We start from the raw sequence: 23,768 nt of genomic DNA, 5'->3' as shown, positions 1-23,768 counted from the left end.
TAAATTCAGAGCCAATGTTCAGTAATCCCCAAAAAGTCTGATTATTTCCTTTTCCCCAAGGCACATGCACCCTGGTAAAAGGCTGAAAGTCTCTTTGGGAAAGGCTAGAGAAAAGATTAACAGAGTGGGAGTGAAACTGACATTAATATTAAGAAATTGGTTCATGCGTTTTTAGGGCTCAAAGGATGTCTAGATTACAATTAGGTAGCTGAATTTCTTCTTCCAGGAAAGTTGTTTTTGCTCCTAAGGCCTTCAACTTATTGGATGAGGTCCAAACACATTATGGAGGGTAATCTGCTTTACTTAAAGTAAACTGATTTATAAATAACAATCATGACTAAATACCCTCATGGCAACATCTAGACTAGTGTTTGACGAAACAACTGGCCACTGTCACTTAGCCATGTGGACACACAAAATTAACCATCATAACATAGATACCTGTACATTTTTAACCAGAATTTATAAACAAAATGCACTTTAATAATAAGCTATACTCCTCCATCAAATGTCTATATACAGAATTACGGGGTATGAAGATAGCAATTTCCAAATTCCAAATCCAATATATGGTTAATTATAACTAAGCCTCTGAGGTTAAGTCCTCACTGAAGCCACCTTGTAGCCCTTCTTCTTGTGTGAGGAAACAGACACTAATAGAATGTAAAACTGTAGGAAGAAAGTCAATTATTTTTCAAGAGAAACACTTTAATCATGGAATCTTTGTTGCTGATTTAACCCTTCTATTCATATCTTGTTTATTCGCTAGCATATTTCTAATTGTGATTTTCAGTACTTCATTCTCTCCAAGGACTCCTCCTTACCCCACGTTCTCCTAGTTCTTACATGATATTTAACTGACAACACTGAGGTCTTTCATCACATTCAGTGACTTAATCACTTTCATCTTTATTAGTATATATCTTTATCTCCTTGCCTCTCTTTGCTTTTCTAGATGAAAAAGTGTCTCTAAAAAATAATGTACCTGCCCATATGTATTAGGGGCAATAGCTTTCTCATTCCTAGGAGATTGTATCTGTATGTTATTGCTGTTGATTCATAGTAACACTATAGAACAAAGCAGAACTGCCCTACAGAGTTTCCAAGGCAGTTCCAAAAACTGACTACCATGTGTCTGCCAGTTTATTGTACTGTGGTAGGTTGTGTGTTGCTGTGACACTGGAAGCTTTGCCACTGGTATTTCAAATACTAGCAGTGTCACCCTGTTTCAGTGAAGCTTCCAGACCAAGATAGACTAGGAAGAACGACCTGGTGGTCTATTTCTGAAAAAAATTAGCCAGTGAAAACCTTAGGAATGGCAGCGAAACATCATCTAATATAGTGCAGGAAGATGAGCCCCTCAGGTTGGAGGACACTCAAAATATGACTGGGGAAGAGCTGCCTCCTCAAAGTAGAGTTGACCTTAATGATGTGGATGGAGTCAAGCTTTTGGGCCCCTCATTTGCTGATATAACATGACTCAAAATGAGAAGAATCAGCTACAAACATCCATTAGTAATTGGAATGCAGAATGTACAAAGTATGAATCTAGGAAAATTGGAAGTCTTCAAAAATGAAATGTTATGCATAAACATCAATATGCTAGGCATTAGTGAGCTAAAATGGACTTGAATTGGCCAATTTGAATCAGACAATCATATGATCTACTATGCCACAAATGACAAATTGAAGAGAAATGGCATCAAGTTCATCATCAAGAAGACCATTTCGAGATCTAACCTTAAGTACAAAGCTGTCAGTGATAGGATAATACCCATATGCCTACAAGGAAGACAAAGCTGTCAGTGATAAGATAATATACATATGCCTACAAGGAAGACAAGCTAAAACAACTATTATTCAAATTTACACGCCTACCAGTAAGGCCAAACATGACGAAATTGAAGACTTTTATGAACTTCTGCAGTCTGAAATTTATGAAACACGCAATCAACATGTATTGATAATTACTGGAGATTGGAATGCAAAAGTACAAAACAAAGAAGGTTCGGTGATTGGAAAATACGGATTTAGTGTTAGAAATGACCCAGACTGCATGATAGAGTTTTGCAAGACCAGCAACTTCATTGCAAATATCTTTTTTCAACAACATAAATAGTGGCTATACACGTGGACCTCACCAGACGGAATACACAGGAATCAAATCTACTACATTTGTGGAAGGATACGATGGAAAAGGTCAATATCATCAGTCAGAAAAAGGCCAGGGGCCGACTACAGAAGAGTCCCATACTAGCCTCCCCTTCTAAGGACTTCTCACAGGAAGTACAGGAGCCTCTTTAACCTACTTTTAGCAGCTCATTTGCACAGATTCACAGAAACCTGTTGGAAACACTTCTGAGCTGCAGTATGTTCTTCTGACCAAGATATAGATGTATTTTCTTGGCAGTGACTTTGTTGCATATCTAATCATAAACACACTTTAACAATCAGTGATGCATGTCTTTGTTATTTGAACATTTTCTAGCGCTCTGCTGGGTGCACAGGTGTGTTGCATTATAATCACTTCCACCATCTTCACGGCTACTAATACAGACAAAGTATGTGCCTTAGGGGGAGATGATTGCCTGCTGGGATATGCTATTTACTGCTTTTTTTTTTTTTTTTTAATCTTGGTGGGTTAAAGGAAGAAGGATTGTTCACCAGTAAGCCTAGAATAGCCTACCAAAAGATGGTCACACATCCTGAGCAGGGGGCAATGAGTAATGTCCAAGCCCACAGGTGAGCTTTGATGCTAACTAAGGGAAAGGTGGGCAAACCCACTTTATCACTAACTGAGTGGCAAGGATCAACACAAATCCAATTCTCAACTGGCCTCATCCTCCCACATTTCCACTCCACAACACCAGCTAATTCCATGGCAATTCCTCTGACCCTAACCAACCAGAGTTAGATCAGAACTCATCTCTAGCTATCCTGAACTGGATCAAATCATGTCTGGCCACCTGAGGCCAGGTCACTGGGCAGCAGCTGTAGGCTCAGGAGTCTGCATAACTCCCTGCACTTCAGACCAGCTAGTCTCTCTCTCTTGTCTCTGTTGTCCCCTGTGATTAGGCTACAAGCAAGAAGGACTCTATCCTTCTTCATCGACTGTCCATGCAGACTTTCTCTATCACCCAGTCACCCAGAGGTGGGTCTACACAAATCCACTCTTGTACTGCCAGCCCCTGCTGGTTCATTGCCAATATGAATTCCTTAATTCTCTATAATGGCTCAGAAAAATCACAGCAAACATCAAAATATTGCTTTCTAATCCTACTGACTTAGAGGCTCAGCAAAAAAGCGGAAGACCCTTGACAAGATGGATTGACACACTGGCTGCAAAAATGGGCTCAAATATAGCAACAATTGTGAGGAAGGTGGAGGGCTGGGCAATGTTTGGTTCTGTTATACATTGGGTCACTATGATTCAGAACCTCCTTGACCTAACAACAACAAACCTACTAATTCAATTGGTTTGAAGATTACACTTAGCTTCTAAAGCATGAATCTTTCCGACAGCATTTTAATAATTGTGGTAACTAACTAGGTAGTAGACAAGAATTATCTTAGGTGAAGGGAAGGACCGCACACACTACAGGGGAAGTCAGCACAACTGGACTAAATCAAAGCTAAGAAGTTTCCTGAATACAATCAAACACGTTGAGGGACAGAGTAGCAGGGGCAGGGGTCTGGGGACTATGCTTTCAGGGGACATCTAGGTCAACTGGCATAACGAAGTTTATTAAGAAAATGTTCTGCATCCTACTTTGGTGAGTGGTGTCTGGGGTCTTAAAAGCTAACGAGCAGCCATCTAAGAGGCAACAATTGGTCCCAACCCACCTGGAGTAAAGAAGAATGAAGAACACCAAAGACACAAGAAAAGTATTAGCCCAAGAGACAGAAAGGGCCACATAAACCAGAGACTTCATCAGCCTGAGACCAGAAGAACTACATGGTGGCTGGCTACCACCAATGACTGCCCTGACAGGGAACACAACAGAGAGTCCCTGACGGAGCAGGAGAAAAGTGGGGTGCAGAACTCAAATTCTAGTAAAAAGACCAGACTTAATGGTCTGACTGAGACTGGAGGAACCCCGGAAAGCATGGCCTCTGGACTCTCTGTCTCTCCAGAACTGAAACCATTTCCGAGGCCAACTCTTTAGACAAAGATTAGACTGGACTATGGGACACAAAATGATACTTGTAAGTAGTGTGCTTCTTAGCTCAAGTAGATACATGAGTCTAAATGGGCAGCTCCTGTCGAGAGGTGAGATGGGAAGGCAGAGAGGGTCAGGAGCTGGTTGAATGGACACAGGAAATCAGGGGTGGAAAGGAGGAGTGTGCTGTCACGTATAGGGTGAGAAATTAGGGTCACATAACAACGTATGTATAAATTTTTGTATGAGAGACTGACCTGAACTGTAAATTTTCACTTAAAGTACAACGAAAAAAATAAAAATTGTGGTAAAATATATATATATAACAAAATTTTTGGCATTTTAACGTCTTTTTACAAGTAGAATTCCGTGACATTAATTACTTTCATCATGTTGTGTGACCATCACCATTACCTGTTTCCAAATATTTCAGTCACCCTTAACAGAAACTCAGAGCCTCCTAAGGAATCACTCTCTCTCCTTCCTGTCCCTGGTAGCCACTAATGAACTTTGGTCTCTATACATTTGCCTATTCTAGATATTTCATGTAAGTGGGACCATATACAATACTTGTCCTTTTGGGACATATTTTACTCAACATAATGTTTTCAAGGTTCATCCATGTAGTAGCATGTATCAGAATTTCATTTCTCTTTACAGCTGAATAAGATTCCGTTGTTTGGCTATACCACCTGTTGTTTACCCATTCATCTGTTAATGGACACTTGGGGTGTTTCCACCTCTACGTATTGAGAATAATACTGTAATGAACATCTGTTTGAATTCCTGCTTTCCAGTAGTTTAGGTATATACCTAGAAGTAGAATTGCTGGGTCATATAATAATTCTATTTTTAATTTTTTGAATAACTGCCAAGTTTCCCACAACAGCTTTACCATTTTACATTTTCACCTGCAATGGACGAGGCTTCCAATTTCCCCACATCCTCACCAACACTGTTTTTTTTTTTTTATAATAGCTATCTTAGAGTGTGTGATGTAAATCATTTAATTTTTTAAAAATTTCACTAGCTCTCTAGCTCCTGGCTTATTAGTTTTGACTTATATAAAAGATATTAAACTCAAAATTATCTGAAAAAAAAAATTCCACTTTTTAATTACTTTGTTAATGTTCATGTTTTATATGTACAAGACACCAAAGTTTCACTGGTATTCTACTACACATGAAATTAAAATATTTATCCTGCTATATTTAAAAATAACATTTAACCTTTTTCTTTATAATCTATTATTTTGAATCTCATTTATCAAAGGCCAAGTGGTATTTTCAGTGGATAAACAGGAAGAGCCCACATGCCTCACCAGGAATCTTCAGTAGGTCAGGATTTCAGAACTAGTATTATTACTCTTTTAATTCTCAGGAAACAATTTATCACCTTCTTTTATTTGTTCCTCCTATTGCAGAAGCATCATTTCTCTGGACACTGAGTTTTCAAACCCTATCTTTTTTTTTATTTTTCATATTTAATTTCACTTTTGGAGAAAGTATATGCAGCAAAACCCACTCCTATTCCACCTATACTCCACATAATGATCAGTGAGTAACACTCGATACATTCTTCACATTGTGTCAACATTCTCATTAGTTCTGTTCTGATTGTTTCACTTCAGAACTGGTATTTTAAACTGGTGCATTTGCACTGATTTTAAGGGGGTGAGGGAAGAAAACGTCTAAATGTTTCATTCTCAAAGGATGAAGGTATGTGCTATATATATGTATATGTTAATTATAAAAATCCAAACTCTAGTTAGAGCAAAGCATCAAATCAAGATGTTATTTCTGAGTGTTGACTGCATGGCAGGCACTGAAGGGAGAGAAACTTTGGTGTGGTGGAATGGGCGCTGAACTTGATTTCCCAAGTCTTTGCTTGAGTCCAGGAATGTACTGTATTCAAAAGTTCTTAGCAAACACCATTCCGAGCAGAGCACAGACAAGACACTGTTCTAATGACATGGTCATCAGGCATTTATTCCTCACAGAATAAACAAGGCAGGGACGAGTAGAACAGCAAACATTCTCATCATCCAAGTTTCCCTGAGGATAGGCTGCCGTCGCAGGGTGTATTGTTATATCACATCCATGCACACCCCACTTCACGCCACGGGAGAAGAAATTCGAAGATCTTCTCTCCCGGGTTAATACAAATAAACAGCTATGTCTCCATGCCAAACAGCATGTAGAGAGCCAACAGGGGAAAGGTGGAAAAAAGGTATAAAAAAGTGGAAGCCTCCCTGATGGCAATGGACATCATTCATTGTATCTGTTTAGACTGGGTGACTATCTCACTACGGCTATTCTAGATTTACTGTTGTCAGAAGCATTCCTTCCTCCTTTAACCACTAAGATAGCTTAACAAAGTTCAGAGTTTTTTCAGAGGGCAATCACCTCCCTTAAAGCACATACTTTGTGTCCATTAATAGCTAGGGAGATGGTGAGAGAGATTATAACACACCTGTGCATCCACAGGTCCCAAAAGACTCTTAGTAATTGTGTGTTCTCTGGAAAGTTACCTTAGAGTCTTACTTGTAAAATGGGGTAAATTCCTGCCTTAGACGATGGCTGTGCCTGCAAAAAGAAATGATATATATTTTTAATTTTCACTGGAAACTGGGTTGAACATGAAAGCATTAACAGCAAAGCTTTACAAACTGCCTCTACTTGGAAATCCTTGCGGGTGATTGAACATCTGTCCCTCCATCAGCTCATCTGTTATTTAGGGATGCTAATGTTACAAAAGAGCCCTGGTGGTGCAGTAGTTAAGAACTCCCCTGCTAACCAAACGGTTGGCAGTTCGAATCCACCAGCCGCTCCTTGGAAATCCTATGGGGTAGTCCTACTCTGTCCTACAGCATTGCTATGGGTCAGAATCAACTTGAAGGCAACGGGTTAATGTCACTAAGCAGAAAGAGATGCTCAGAGGGATAAAAATGAGATAATGCATATAAGATTTGGCAAATCATAAGCACTCAATGAATGTGCCCTATTATCATTGTTCTGTGTTTACTGATATTTCCCAAACATTCCTCATTATTACTTTTTTCACTCTATAAGTTCTGGAGACCTGGTGGTGCAGGGGTAAAGAGCTATGGCTGCTAACCAAAAGGTTGGTAGTTCGAATCCACTAGCCACTCCTTGGAAACCCCATGGGGAAGTTCTACTCTGTCCTATAGGGTTGCTATGAGTTGAACTGACTCAACAGTAACAGGTTTGGGTTTTTATAAATTGTATTTTACAAAGGAGAAACTGATAGCTGATTGCAAATCCTTATCTGTCAAGCAGTTGATTGCATACTCATATTTCTCAAAAAAAATTAGTTCTCATTTTCTATTAGAACAATGAACATACATACATACCACCATTAATCTGTCAGTGTGCTGTACTGTGGTGGCTTTCGTGTTCCATTGATGCTGAAAGCTATGCCACCAGTATTTCAAATACCAGCTATGTCTCCCATGATGGACAGGTTTCAACAGAGCTTCCAGACTAAGACAGACTAGGAAGAAGGACCTGGTGGTCTATTTCTGAAAGTCTTGGCCGGTGAAAACCTTATGACTAGCAGTGAAGCATTGTCTGACATAGTGCCAAAAGATGAGCCCCTCAGGTTGAAAGGTACTCAAAATAGGACTGAGGAAGAGCTGCCCCTTCAATGTACAGTCGACCTGAATGATGTGGATGGAGTAAATCTTTTGGGACCTTCATTTGCTGATGTGGCATGACTCAAAATGAGAAGAAATAGTTGCAAACGTCCATTTATAATTGGAATGTGGAATGTAAAAACTATGAATCTAGGAAAATTGGAAGTCATCAAAAACGAAACAGGACACATAAAGACTGATATCCTAGGCATTAGTTAGCTAAAATGGACTAGTATTGGCCATTTTGAATCAGACAACCATATAGTCTACTATGTCGGGAATGATACCACATTCATCGTCAAAAAGAACATTTTAAGATCCATCTTGAAGTACAAATCTGTCAGTGACAGGATAATATCGGTATGCCTATAAGGAAGACTAGTTAATGTAACTATCATTCAAATTTAAGCACCAAAAACTGATGCCAAAGATGAAGAAGTTGAAGATTCCTACCAACTTCTGCTGTCTGAATTTGTTCAAACATACAATCAAGATGCTCTGATAATTACTGGCAACTGGAATGACAAAGTTGGAACAAAAAGAACTGTTGGTAGTTGGAAATTACAGCATTGGTGATAGACAACACCGGAGATCACAAGATAATATTTTGCAAGACCAATTAACCTACTCACCGCAAATACCTTTCTTCAACAACAAAAACATCGACTATACACGTGGACCTCACCAGACAAAAATAAACTGGAATAAAGTTGACTACATCTGTGGAAAGAGACGATGGAGAAGCTCAATATCTTCCGCCAGAAGAAGACCAGGGCTGACTGCGGAAGAGACCATCAATTGTTCATAGGCAGTTCAAGCTGGAGATGAAGAAAGTTAAAACAAGTGCACGAGAGCAAAAGTACTACCTTGAGTATATCCCTCCAGATTTTAGAGACAATCTCAAAAACAGATTTGATGCAATGAACACTAATGACAGAAGACCACAGGAGTTGTGGAATGACACCGTACATGAAGAAAGCAAAGGTCATTAAAAAACAAGAAAGACAGACCAAAATTGATGTTAGAAGAAACTCTGAAACCTGCTCTAGAATATAGAGTAGCTAAAGCAAATGGAAGAAATGATGAAGTAAAAGAGCTGAAGAGATTTCAAAAGGGAGCTCGTGAAGACAAAGTAAAGTATTACAATGAAATATGCAAAGACTTGAAGTTGGAAAACCAAAAGGGAAGAACACATCAGGCATTTCTCAAGCTGAAAGAACTGAAAAAGAAAAAAAAAAATTCAAGACCTCTTTAAAGTACTCAAAAGCAAAAATGTTACCTTGAGGACCAAGGTGTGCCTGAAAGAAGCCATGGTATTTTCAATCACCTCATAAGCTTGTGAAAGTTGGACAATGAATAAGGAAGACCAAAGAAGAATTGATTTATTTGAATTATCGTGCTGGCGAAGAATATTGATTGTATACGCGAGAAGAACGAAAAAATCTGTGTTGGAAGCAGTACAGCCAGAATCCTCCTTAGAAGCAAGGATGGTAAGACTTTGTCTCACATATTTTGGACATATTATCAGGAGGTGAGAGTCTCTGAGGACGACATAGCCTGGTGAAGTAGACTGTCACTGAAAGAGAGGAAGAGCCTCAACGAGATGGACTGACACAGTGACTTCAACAGCAGGCTCAAAACATATCAAAGACTCTGAGGATGAGCCAGGACTGGGTAGTTTTTCCTTCTGCTGTAGATAGTGTTGCTATGAGTCAGAACCAACTCTATGACACCTAACACAACAAACACCAAATTACATAACAGACCTTTCATTTTTGAATAGTGCATTCAAATGACCCTTCACAAAAAGGTATAAAGTCAACTAATACTTAGATAAACATTTAGTTATTTAATGAATGATATTTACTGAATAGAATATAAATTGAAAGCAGGGCCAAACTGGAAAATCCAGAACAGAAGGTATCTGTGTGTGTGGACAAAAGAACCTGGGAACAGGGAAAAGGGGTATTCAGAGAAAACATTTGTCTCTCTTCGGAATAGGGTGCTCACAGAAAATTTCTGTCTTTTTTCTGAAGAAGGTCCTCAGAGAAAACATTTATCTTTTTAGAGAAGTGGTCCTAGACATTCAAAACAGCTGGTTATATGGTATAATAGACTCTATTTCAGGAAGTGAAGGAGAAGAAGTTCTCTTCATTCACTGCATGAAATGAGACAATCACGACTCAATGAACAGATATTCTATGCACACCAAACTGCACTTGATGGCCAGGAAGAGCACTTCATCAAAAATTAGTGAATCACTTATTAGAAACCACTAAATCATAGATGAAGAAAGCTTTGTAATCACAAAGATACACACAACTTGCACTAAATATTTGATCAGTATTTTTTCCACCTACTAGCTTATTTCCAAATGATTCTCTTTGCCAAATGCTTTAGGAGATCCACCTTACTTTTGTTTAAAAATACAGTCACGCTTGACAACTGACATTAACTAAAATAGTGGAAATATGCAAACTGAATTTTATAAAAGAAGGACACTTTCCAATTCTGTTCGAATCAGCTGTTATAGAAACAATACTTCTTGAATATCAACAAAATTATCTGCTTTTCTAAAGCTTTACAATGCCATTGCTGGTATGCTAATAAGTGCTTGGGAATTGTTTGAGAACAGTTAGGAAAGATGTTTCAGGATTGGCAAAATGAGCAAGCTACAAGTTAATACATAAAAATGACTTGTTAATCTCGTCAAATATATGCAAATTATATATCACATCTGTTGTCTTTTGCAAAATGAAAGGTTAATGTTGAAGGCAATAAGGAAGAAATAAACCAAGATTGTTAAAACTCTAAATTCATGACTGAACATTATAGGTCAGTTTTAGGCCTTACAGTACATTGACACTAATGATGATTAATACAACTAGCAAGTTTGAAGGCCCTAATCATTTACTGGGGAGTCACCTGGGGGTGCAAACGATTAAGCAATTGGGTACTAACTGAAAGATGAGTAGTTCAAACTCACCCAGTGGCACCTCAGAAGAAAGGCCTGGTGATCAACTTCTGAAAGATCAGAGACACTGTAAACCCTACAGAGCATAGTTGTGCTTTATAACACATGAGGTCTCCGTGAGTCAAATCAACAAGACTGCAGCAAGTTAATTATCTATTTAGTGAGTTCATACTACATGGCAAGCATGCATCTTCAGTGGACAACAAAAACTAAGATCTCAGTTCACATAGTTTCCATTTAATGGGATAACTCTTTCTGTGCTTGCCCTGAGCACATGTACTCTGCAAATAACTCTGTTATTTAAGCAGAAACAGGAGGTGAGGAAAAAGAAAGGTTTGCCAACGTAGGGATTTCTGAAGCTGTTTCCTTCCTTCTTCGATAACCTGCAGTGAAAGCAGAACAAGCGCCTAAAGAGGTTCGAAGGGCACCTCTGAGACACAGAATCAGCACTGTGCAGAAATCAGCACTGACGTCTGACTCAGGAAGTGTTTACTTCTCCTCCTTATCCAAATCCAACAAAATGATGGAATTGCAGCCCTGAATGTCCTAAGGATTGGGTGTTGACAGATGGGAGAAAATAATGAGAACTGACTAAAAGATATAAAGCAGTTAGAAAGACGTATCTGGCACATGTGCTAACCAAAGTGCACTACACAAGTTACTTGACTGCTCTCAACTTGTGTCCTCTCTCTGTAAAGTGCGGAATATTGTAGTTGCAAGAACTACATGAAATCACCTAGGCAAAGTAAAAATTAAAACCTTTCCAAAAATTTGCATTTGAAATAAGCAATTACTTTGGGGGACAACCATTCAAGAAGATTATTTTTGACACCAAGGTAAACCCATAGAAGTACCTTCCCATCCTTAGAATTTTCAGAAGCCTCTCAACAACTGCTTGCCTTAGTGAAAACCCACCGTTAGTCCCACAGCTCTGGTGTTGGTGTTAGGTGCTGTCGAGTCACATATTATCTCAAAAACTGTGTTGAATTTTTAAAAAGTTAAAGTAGAAGGTGTTAAATATTTCCTCTTACCAATGCAACAAACAGAAAACAGTCATTCCATCATACAGATGTGATTTTTGTGTGTTTGTAGGAACGTGTGTTATCCGCAAATTCCTTCTGGGATTTTAAGAGCCCACTGATTTTATCTTGTCTCGTGCGTGTGTGTGTGTGTGTGTGTGTGTGTGTGTGTGTGTGTGTGTTTTCCAGAGTCAACAGATAAAAAATACATTCTGAAGTTAAAATATTTAAATCAACGTTCACAGTCAACCAATCTCCCAGAACAGTCAAAGGAAAATAATTTGTTTGGAAGTAGTAGAGTCTGATTTCCCACCTCTGTCAGAAGACCTTCCAATCTGGTGCTCTCCCAAGAATTAACATGCAACCCTAGAGGCTCATGTGCTTCCTCAGTCCTTGTCAGGATGTCTCGAGGGCAAATTTAAGTGATGACCCTTGGAATTCCATCTAAGCTTAAGATTCCCATCCCCTGCCATGAAGGATGGAAAAGCATGCTGCAAATTTAAAATATTATTGTACAGGCCTAAAGTGATATTGCTGGAAAAATTCAAATTTAACCAAGATTCCGAATAAAAATGATAGCTTTCTCACTCTTGTCAATGATTCTTCCATTCACCCATTTTATTGTTATGTATCAATATACCAGACACTATACTAACTATGGCTCTGTGAGAGAAAGATGTGGCAGCTTGCATAGAGATTTGCAGCCTTGGAAACCCAATAGGCACACTATGAGTCTGAATTAACTCAAGGGCAGGGAATCTGGGTTTTGGTATACTAATTAATCTAATTATAACTTTTTGTTTAGATTACAAGGTTAGACAGCAAGGGATCACTTGGAAAAAGTAGACTATGAAAATATGGGTGCTTTTAATTTTATGTAATTTAGTGTATTGTTCAAGCCTTGCTTTCTGCTGAAGGACATGTAACAGTGGAAACAAAGTTAATCTAGAGATTTATTACCTGATCATACAATTCATGAATTGGGCAGCACACAGCATAAAACTGAATGTTCCTAAGAATGGGGCAGTATTGGGGATTTTATAGTTCGAGGAACGAAGAATGTTGGGGAAGTCCACGTGGTTTTGATCACTCTTTCAGATATTCATCAAAATGTCCCCTGAAGTCCACTTTTCTTTAGAAATGTCACTTTTGCTAAGAAGACAGACAAAGCAGTTCTCCAGAGGGTCAGTGCCTGCATAGGCAAGTTTTCAGATAGCTAGCGAGGTTAAAGACGCAAGACAGTGGTTACACATAAATCTAAAGAAACATTCTAGTTATTACCTCTAAAGGTAAGGTTATTTATTATCTTAAACATTTATTCTGTGAAACCAAGCACGGGCTATGTTCTCCAGGTTTGACACGTCTCCATTTTGTTTTCAGTTTCCACACTGCTAATAAAAATAAGGCTTCAAAAAGGAGGGTGTGAATGCTCGTACAGTTTGAAGAATGTAATCATTATCACTGAATTGTACCTGTAGAAATTGATTTGGTGTATGTTGTCCTGTGCATATTCTCAACAAAAACAAAAAATAAAACATAAAAAATATAAGGCTTCAGATAATGACTAACAGTATGTGAGCATACAAGATGGTTTGAGGGTAAGAAAAGGAAAGGATGAAATGCAGAAGAAGGGTGGGCCAATAGAAGCAATGTGGGGAGGGTGGACCGGAGCAGGGGGGGGAAATTCCCTGGAGGAGGTGGGGAAAGGAGTGGGGCTGGGGAGCTTGACTCAAGGTCTGAGTGGGAGCCCAAGGGCTATAAAAGCTTGGTGGAGCCAGGCAGGGAGAGCAGTCTGCAGCCAAGGATAGATCTTCCCTAGGGAAAGGCTGAAAAACAGGTCCAGGATGCCGCACCCGCTCTTGCACCTGCTAGGAGTCTGGCTGCTACTGAACCAGCTTCCCAGAGAGCTTTCCGCCCACGGGTCCAACATTGTGAAGCTATGTGGCCGAGAATTAGCCCGTGCACGGATAGAAATCTGCGGCCAGATCAACTGGGGAAAGGGTCCCGACGAGGACACACCACCAGTGGTATCAGGTGAGAGCTCCCGCCCAGACCCAGGTCACATTGGATGCCCAGGCTCAGCACCTAAACTCTGCTGGTGCTGCTGCTTCTGGTGCCTAGAACATTTCGATTTGACTCTGTAACCTGCTTTCATTGAAGGGTCTCCTAGGATCTACCCTGAGGGCTGGAAAGCCTTACCTGATAGGCACTAGGTGCTCTTCACCACCTGTCAGCCAGGGGGTTGTGTGGGGACAGGAGGAAGTTCCCAGCAGTTCAAGCTGCCTAAAGTGGCCAAGGCCTGACTGCCAGCTGCTGGACAGGGGGGCAGCCGGGAGGGCACCTCGCACTGAGATGTAAGGGAGGACATAGGTGGTCAGCTGGTTGTCAAGGACGTATGCAGGTCAAAGGGCAAGGGGGCGGCACTGTGATACCTGGGTCAGGGTCCTATAAGGTGGACATGGAAACACCTTAGAGTCAAATACTCTCCTCATTTGTAAAGAAGCTGCACTGTGGCCCATGACAGCAAAACCTTTTTTATAAACCCAAATCAAAGGGGAGAGCCTTGCCTCCCACCTTTGTGAGCTGGAGGAGAGGGGCTGGAAGAGGAAGAAAGAGGCCAGCTGCCTACAAGAGAAACCCAAAGGACAGAGTCCAGGGAAGTTCACCCCCAGACACTCATAGCTAGACCGTTTGGCACTTTCAAGCTTTTGGAAGTTGCAAAGGATTTTCTTTAAAAGCGAGATCACAGAGTTGAATGAGTACAGCTCAAATCTCGACTATTTTTAAAATACTATGCTAGTTATTAAGAATTTGGAATCACTTAAATTTATATCTTAAAGCCTTGTTTTTTCCACTATTTGATGACGAATGCCTCATTAACAGGCTGAAAAGTACAGCTTGCTGCCATTAAAAAGACCAGCCAGAATTGATTCAGGTAACAGTAGAATGTAAACTTCTTCTGTGTTTCTAATTCTTTTCTGTTAAAACTCTCAAAATTGTGTAATTGCAATAGGAAAGATGAGGCGGAGGTTTACGTGACTGAACGTTTTCTTGAGGGCAGGAAACACGTTTTCTTTTTGTTTCTCTTACGTCTGGCAGCGTCAGAGACATGGCATCAGTTGATGAACGTTCAACTGACCTTAACAGGCATGAAGGAGAGCTGGTTATGGCTGCTTTCCAGCCTCCACTCTGCCCATCCTGGGATGCTGCTGGAGAACAGGTTCCCTGCTCGGGACACACAGGCCTTGTGTAGTGCCTCATCACAGCACTGGACAAGCACCACACATGGCTCATTAGTCAGTACACACAGCACACGGACACCAATGGCTCTTTCAGCTCAGCCATTTTTGCTTAGGTTAGTGTTCTTTTAACCCTTTTCCCTCTTCAATGTAAGGTACTACTGACTTGAAGGAAATATTGTGGGGAAGAGAAATTCTTGAACAGATGTTTGAGGTCTTGCATCTCAGAAGTTTGTGCCTCCTGCCTGTCAGACAGGGCAGCCGGGAATTCTGCTTTTTTAACTTTATCCTGAGCAGTAACTTACCTCCATGGAGCATTTGATAGCCTAAAAGAATTTATATACTTTGAAAGCATTACTATCATAACTCAGAAGTTGCTTAGCAAAGGAAGAAAATTATTCAAGTAAGAAAAATCCATCTGTGGTCACACTGAGAGTTTTCAAGGACCAGGATAACTTCAGAGAGATGAGTGACCAGTATCCAGCAGAGTCAAAACTGCCACGATAAAAGCGTGAAGGCTGTCAGAGGAAGAGACCACAGAGGCACAGGATGGCGTAAAGTAAAACCTTGGGAATGTAACAGTGCTTTGAGCTGTCAAATCATAAGTTAAAACGCATAGGCAGAGGACACTTTACTGATTCTGTTTTGAAATTCAGCTATATTGAGGCAATGCCTTCCTTTTCGTTTATGAAAAATTCTGTAATTTTTCTGATGCTCCTTGACATGAATATTCTCTCCTCCACTTTTTAACTCTGCAGACACTGTATCATCCTCCATCAATGAAGACACAAAAACCTTAAATATGATCTCCGAATTCACTCCTAATTTTCAAAAGAAGGTGGCTGCAAATGAAGGACTTGTGAAAATCATCCAGAAAAGACAAAGTCAAACAGAAGACAACAGCCGTCCAGAATTAAAAAACTTAGGCCTGGACAGACATTCCATAAAAAAAAGAACGGAAGGTATACAACTGAGTAACAAGTGTTGTTTTCAAGGTTGTACCATAAAAGAACTTGCGAGAGGATGCTGAGATAATCGTATAAGTCTCAGCTAATGTTCACAGATCCCTCTCTCAGACACCAATGATAATTAGAACATGAGAAATCATTACTAGTGTTTCAATTTCTGATTTGTTGTGCAAGAAAATACTCTTTAAATAATTGAAGTTTCTGTTAATAAAGGTTTTAATGCGAAAAAGTCTTTTTGTCTTTTTAATTAATGGTATAATTGCATCAGTTGATTGTGATGGTTAAGGCTGAATGTCAACTTGGTTGGGCCATGTTTTCAGTGGTTTGGCAGTTATGATGTAGTTTGGCAGTTATGTAATGATGTAATCACCTCCATGATGACATCTGATATAATGTAATCTCCTCCATGCTGAGATCTGCTATGAGCAGCCAATCAGTTGAAAGGGAGTTTCCTTGGGGGTACGGCCTGCATCCAATATATATGTATATATATTCGCTTCACTAGTTTTGCTTCTCTAGAGAACCCAGCATAAGACATTGATCTTCAATGCTATTAGCTTAAAATGATAATAACGTCTTTATTGCTTTAACCATACAATTCATAAAATGCCTAACAGCAGGTATAATGGACAAGTACTATACACCAAAATGTTTTCACCGCTATTGACTTTTGGAACAGATGTACATAAAGCCACAAAAATTAGACCTTCCTCATAGATTTGAAAAGGTATTTGTGTATCATTGAACTATTCGTTGCAAACAATCAGACTGACACTAAATCAGTTTAAATTAGTTGGTGCCCATAAAATTCAAGGATTTTTCAAACTTCTATTCTCACAGAGTTAGCATTCTAAGAGATGTAAGAGCAAATTACATTTTTGTTTTAACAAAAAAAAATGAATAGACATATATAGAAGAGAATAAAATGTTCAGTGTCTGTCGTATATTACTGAAGAACAGGCTTAGTTTAGGAACATACCTGATACCCACTATTTTAGAATTTACAAACCATTTCTGTAAGCAAAATAACTGTGAAATGATATGGAAATTTTTTTGAATACTAAATTTAAATGGTTGTCACAGTATTTTGCCAGTTCTTTCAACATACATACTCATACATTTTTATCCAGTATTTAGAGAGAGGAAACCCTGCTACAGCTCCTAACCAAAAGGTCAGCAGTTCAAATCGACCAGGCACCCCTTGGAAACTCTATGTGGCAGTTCTGTTCTATAGGGTCGCTATAAATTGGAATCGACTCGACGGCAACGGTTTTTTTTTTTTTTTTCATTTATTTGTAGAGTGGATTTCAATAATGAGTTAATCTCCTACATCAAAATCCTATACAGAATGAGAAAGGATGAAGACAGCAAATCCCATATTCCAAATGCTGATACATGGCTTACCACAACCAAGCCTCTGAGGTATATTAGGTCCTCATCAAGACCACCTTGGAGAGCTTCAGTACAGGGCTCCAGAACCTCAGAGGCAACTAGTTGCTCTCTAAAACGGAGAAGCAACCCAGATGCTGCCCAACCCAGAAGAACAAAGGCAATGCCCAGGAAACTTAATGTCTGACAGGAGAAGACGCTGCTATAAATGCAGAAGGCAGGTCCCCAGAACCCTGCCTCTATGCTTTACCTCAACACAATACCTGGAAGCAGAGTGCCTGTAATCACAATCCACACTTACTGCCTCTGATGATATGACCAATTTTTAATGGTATAAAGTCAATATGTGGTAAACCATCTAGTTGCAGTTGTTGTTAGATGCTGTCCCGTCAGTTCCAACTCACAACAGAACAAAACACTGCCTAGTCCTGCGCCATCTTCACAATCATTGCTATATTTGAGCCCATTGTTGCAGCCACTGTGTCAATCCATCTTGTTGAGGGTCCTCCTCTTTTTCACTGACCGTCTACTTTACCAAGCATGATGTCCTTCTTCAGGGACTAGTCTCTCCTGATACCATGGCCAAAGTTCATGAGACAAAGTCTTGCCATCCTTGCTTCAAAGGAGCATTCTGGCTGTACTTCTTCCAAGACAGATTTGTTTGTTCTTCTAGCAGTCCAGGGTATATTCAATATTCTTGGCCTACACCATAATTCAAATGTATCAATTATGCTTCAGTCTTCCTTACTCATTATCCAGCTTTCATATGCATAACAGGCGACTGAAAACACCATGGATTGGGTCAGGTGCACCTTAGTCCTCAAAGGGACATCTTTGCTTTTGAACACTTTGAAGAGATCTTTTACAGCAGATTTGCTCAAGGCAATACATCATTTGATTTCTTGAGTGTTGCTTTCTGGGCATTGATTGTGGATCCAAGTAAAATGAAAGCCTTTACATCTTGAATTTTTTCTCCATTTATCATGATGTTGCTTATTGGTCCAGTTGTGAGGACTTCTGTTTTCTTTATGTTGAGGTGTAATCCACATGAACGCTGTAGTCTTTGATCTTCATCAGTAAGTGCTTCACGTCCTCTTCACTTGCAGCAAGCATGGTTGTGTCGTCTGCATACAGCAGGTTGTTAACAAGTCTTCCTCCAACCCTGATGCCACGTTCTTCTTCATATAGTCCAGCTTCTTGGATTATCTGCTCAGCATACAGATTAAGTAAAGGGAAAGGATACAACCCTGACAAACACATTTCCTGATCTTAAACCACGTGGTATCCCCTTGTACTGTTTTATCGACTGCCTCTTGGTCTATGTACAGATTCTGCATGAGCACAATTAAGTGTTCTGGAATTCTCATTCTTCGTAATGTTATCCATAATTTGTTATAACCCACTAAGTCGAATATCTCTGCATACTCAATGAAACAAAGGGAAACATCTTTCTGGTATTCTCTGCTCTCCACCAAGATCCACCTAACATCAGAAATGATATCCCTATTCTAAATCCAGCTTCCCTATTGATGTACTGCTGCAACTGCTTTTGAATTATCTTCAGAAAAATTTTACTTGTGTGTGATATTAATGATATTTGACAATAATTTCAGCATTCTGTTGGATCACCTTACTTTAGAATGGGCACAAATATACATCCTTTCCAGTCAGTTGTCCAGGTAACTGTTCCAAATTTCTTGGCATAGACAATTAAGCACTTCCAGTGTTGCATCTGAAACATTTCAATTGGTATTCTGTCAATTCCTAGAGCCTTGTCTTCACTAATGCCTTCAGTGCAGCTTGAACTTCTTTCCTCAGAACCACTGGCTCTTGATCACGTGCTACTTCCTGTAAAGTCTTAACATCAACCAATTATATTTGGTATATTGACTCTGTGTATTCCTTCCATATTCTGATGCTTCATGCTCCATTCAATTTTTTTACCCATAGAATCCTTCAATATTGCAACTAGAGGTTTGAATTTTTTTAGTTCTTTCAGCTTGAGAAATGCCAAGTGTGTTCTCCTGTCTAGTGTTCTAACTCCAGGTCATTGCACATTTCATTATAATACTTTACTCTGTCTTCTTGAGATGCCCTTTGAAATCTTCTGTTCAGCTCTTTTAATCCATCATGTCTTCCATGTGCTTTAGCCAGTCTATGTTCAAGTGTAAGTTTCAGAGTCTATTCTGATATCCATTTTTGTCTTTTATTTCCTTCCTCTTTTTAATGACCTTTTGTTTTCCTTATGTATGATGTCCTTGATGTCATTTCACAACTCAACTGGTCTTCGGTCATTAGTGTTCAATGTATCAAATCTGTTCTAGATATGATCTCTAAATTCATGTATACACACCCTCAAATATTAATATCTTTATAATATCTAATTCTCATGCTACAGAGAGTCTGTCTTAAACTCTCATAAGAAACTGATAATTGTAATCTTAATTTATTTCTCATATAAAAAGTTTACTATATATATATCCATTAGGATGGTGGTCCCTGTAAATAATAGAAAACCCTACAGCAGTGTCTTTAGAGAAGTCCAGGGAGTAAACACCTGGCCTTGGTTCAGCATCTGAATGAGGCCATCAGGTTCCTCTCACCTTTCCAATCTGCTGTCCTGAGCACATAGGTCTTCGTCCTCCTGTCCCCACAACATGGTCCCTAAATGGCTGCTGAGCCACCTGCTGTCAGGCTGTGTTTCAGGCATGAAAAGAGGTGGAAACAAGAAGGCCGAGTGCCTAGATCAGGAAAGCAAATGTTTTGCCAGAAATCTCCACACCTGTGCTTATACCATATTACCCAAAACTGTGTCACATGGACACTTCTAGATAGAGACGCTGGTAATTCATTTTCTATACTTGACGGCCTCAAGAGTTGAGGTAGGCAAGGAAGAAGGATATAGAAATGGAGAATGAGTCAGACAACCTATAGTTTCCCTCATGCTCACTGCTCTTATACCTACAGTGACTCATCAAAGACATTAATCTCTATCTATTAACCATCACCATTCAAATTAAGGTACAAATGGAGCTAGACTCAGGGATACAGTCAAAAAAAGAAAGAGGGCTTTGGAATTAAGTAGACATGGATAGTAATCCTAACTCCAATACTTAGCAGGAGTATGCAAGAACACATTCATACTCATTTTCTCTCTCTCTCTCTCTTCTCTTTAAAAAGTTTCTCTGTTCCTTTCAAGAAGTTGTGCCTAGTGAACTATGAACTCTCAATCTGCCTGTGGTCTTAACAGTAGGGTAAGCCTACATCTGGTAGATCTGGTAGCCAAACTGGCACTAGACAAGTTACTTGAACTCTCTCAACTTGCTTCATGTCTCTGTAAATGGGGGGAATCATCATCTCACTGGATAGTGGCAAGGAATATATATGACAACCCATGTAAAGTGCCCAGTACACAACAAGCACTCAACAAATGTGTGTTGCTTTCTCCCGTCTCTTCTCCTACCTTACTGTCTTCTTAGAGGTGCTTCATGATCCACTTGGCTCTTAGACTCCCAGACAGACTACAGGTAATATGTTTCAATAGTTCCTGTCAACTCTGACTCATGAGGACCACATGTGTGTCAGAATAGAACTATGCTCTATAGGGTTTTCAATGACTGATTTTTTCAGAATTAACTTGCCCTGCCTTTATTTTGAGTTGCCTTTGTGTGGACTCGAACTGAACTGCCAAACTTTTGGTTACCACCTGAACATGTTAAATGTTTGCACCACGCTGAGATTCCTACCTTATGACCAAAAACCCAAACCAAACCCACTGACTTCCACTTGATCTGACTCATGTGAACCCCATGTGTTAGAGAGGAGAACTGCTAACTGCTCCATGGTGTTTTCTTGGCTGCAATCTTTATGGAAGCGGACTGCCAGAACTTTCTGCAAATGATCATCTGAACAAATAATTCTTTGTTGCTTTCTTAAGCTAGTTCTCTAGAAAAGCAAAATCAGTAAAGCATATAAATACATAGAGAGAAAGAGATTTATATCAAGGAAATGGCTCATGCGATTGCAGAGGCTGGAACATCCAGTCTCCGTGGATCGGGATAGAGGATTCTCCTGATTCATGTAAAGGTCAGACAAACAGGAGCTAGCTGCAGGATCCAGAGAAAGCAAAAGCCCACCAGCCTTGCCAGAAAGTACATTTATATTTGGTGCAGGCCACACTCCTAAGAAAACTTCCTTTCAACTGATTGGCTACTCACAGCAGATCCCATCATGGAGGTGATCACATTATATCAAATCTCATCATGGAAGTGACCATATCATCATACTTCTGCCAAACTACATCATAACAGCCAAACCACTAAGAATCATGGCCCAGCCAGCTGACACACAACCATAAGGATCACAGTTGCTTTGCTGAATTACTCCTTACATACAACTAAGTTGATACTGAAGTAAATTCTCTTGCCTAATGCTGACATAGGTACTATGTAAAAATTATAAACACAATTCAAAAATATTATGATAGATTCAGAAAAAAAACTTTTCATTTTCTTTTAAATCATGATGTACCACTACAGAAATCCACCATTCATCTGTCAGTTTTTGTAATGTGGTGGCTTGCATGTTGCTGTGACACTTGAAGCTATGCCACTGGTATTTCAAATACCAGCAGGGTCACCCCTGGTGGACACATTTCATTGGAGCTTCCATACTAAGATAGATTAGGCAGAAGGACCTGGCGATCGACCTCTAAAAAAAAAAAAAACAGACAATGAAAACCTTATGAATAGCAGTGAAACACTGTCTGATTTAGCGCTGGAAGATAAGCTCCTCAAAGTGGAAGGCACTCAAAACACAACTGGGGAAGAGCCATCACATCAAAGTAGAGTCAACTTCAATGATGTGAATGGAATAAAAATTTGGGGACCTTCATTGGCTCATGTGGCATGACTCAAAATGAGAAAAAAATAGCTGCAAATATCCATTATTAACTGGAATGTGGAATGTAAGCATTACAAATGTAAGAAAATTGGAAGTTGTCAAAAATGAAATGGAACACTTGAAATAAACATCCTAGGCATTAGGGAACTGCAATGGACTGGCATTGGCCATTTTGAATCAGACAATCATATGGTGATTATGTCGGGAATAACAAATTGAAGAGGAACTTCATCGCATTCATTGTCAAAAAGAACCTAGCAAGTTGAAGTACAGTGTTGTCATGATAGTATAATATCCATAAGCCTACAAGAAAGACTAGTTAATACGACTATTATTCAAATTTACGCACGAGCCACTGATGTGGAAGAAGAAATGGAAAATTTTTACCAACATCTGCAGTCTGAAATTGATCAAACATGCAACCAAGATGCACTGATAATTACTGGCAATCAGAATGCAAAAGTTGGAAACAAGAAGAAGGATCAGTAGTTGGAAAATGTGGCCTTAGTGATAAGAAATGATGCGGGAGATCACATGACAGAATGTTGCTCAAGACTAACAACCTCTTCATTGGAAATACCTTTTTACAACAACATAAACAATGACTACACATGGGGACCTCATCAAATAGAATACAAAGGAATCAAACCGACTACATCTATGGAAAGAAACGATGGAGAAGCTCAGTATCATCTGTCATGGATTGAATTGTGTCCCCAGAAAATATCTGTCAACTTGGCTAGGCCGTATTCCCAGTATGGTGTAACTGTCCACTATTTTGTCATCTGATGTGATTTTCCTATGTGTTGTAAATCCTATCTCTATGATGTTGATGAGATGGGATTAGTGGCAGTTATGTTAATGAGGCAGGACTCAATCTACACGATTGGACTGTGTCTTGAGCCACTCTCTTTTGAGATATAAAAGAGAGAAGCGAGCAGAGAGACATGGGGGACCTCATACTACCAAGAAACAAGAGCCAGGAGTGAGTGCATCTTTGGACCCGGGGTCTCTGCGTCGAGAAGCTCCTCAACCAGGGGAAGATTGATGACAAGGACCTTCCCCCAGAGCCGACCGAGAGAGAAAGACTTACCATGTAGCTGACTCCCTGAATTTGGACTTCCAGCCTGCTACACTGTGAGAGAATAAACTTCTGTTTGTTGAAGCCATCCACTTGTGGTATTTCTGTTATAGAAGCACTAGATAATTAAGACATTACCCATCAGAAAAAGGCCAGGGGACAACTGCAGAATCGACCATCAATTGCTCATATGCAATCTGAAGAAGAAGCTAAAGAAAATTAAAACAAGCCACGACAGCCAAAGTACAACTTTGAGTACATCTGACATAAATTTTTAAAGGACGTTTCAAGAATAGATTTAGCACACTGAACACTAATGACAGAAGACAAGATGAGGTGTGAGATGATATCAAGGACATCAGACACACAGAAACCAAAAGG

The 23,768-nt window shown here is 39.6% G+C and overlaps 1 protein-coding gene across 1 annotated transcript; it reads left to right on the top strand.

Moving 5' to 3' along the window:
* The first annotated feature begins 13,652 nt into the window (after nt 1–13,652).
* Nucleotides 13,653–16,077, top strand: LOC101355426 (prorelaxin-like). The gene is made up of 2 exons (XM_012554694.1): nt 13,653–13,842; nt 15,806–16,077. The coding sequence occupies exons 1-2, from the start codon at nt 13,653–13,655 to the stop codon at nt 16,075–16,077; spliced, it is 462 nt and encodes a 153-aa protein (XP_012410148.1).
* Nucleotides 16,078–23,768: the final 7,691 nt, after the last annotated feature.

This window comes from Trichechus manatus, unplaced genomic scaffold, assembly GCF_000243295.1.
Source record: "Trichechus manatus latirostris isolate Lorelei unplaced genomic scaffold, TriManLat1.0 scaffold00025, whole genome shotgun sequence".
Classification (NCBI taxonomy): domain Eukaryota; kingdom Metazoa; phylum Chordata; class Mammalia; order Sirenia; family Trichechidae; genus Trichechus; species Trichechus manatus.
The sequence above is the reverse complement of the archived record's forward strand: the minus strand, read 5'-3'. Positions and strand labels throughout refer to the sequence as shown.

Excerpts from the sequence above, each read along its gene's own strand:
- LOC101355426 (XM_012554694.1), top strand. The coding sequence starts at position 13,653 with ATGCCGCACCCGCTCTTGCACCTGCTAGGAGTCTGGCTGCTACTGAAC. Across the intron at positions 13,843-15,805 it reads CACACCACCAGTGGTATCAG|ACACTGTATCATCCTCCATC; the intron begins GTGAGAGCTCCC and ends TTAACTCTGCAG.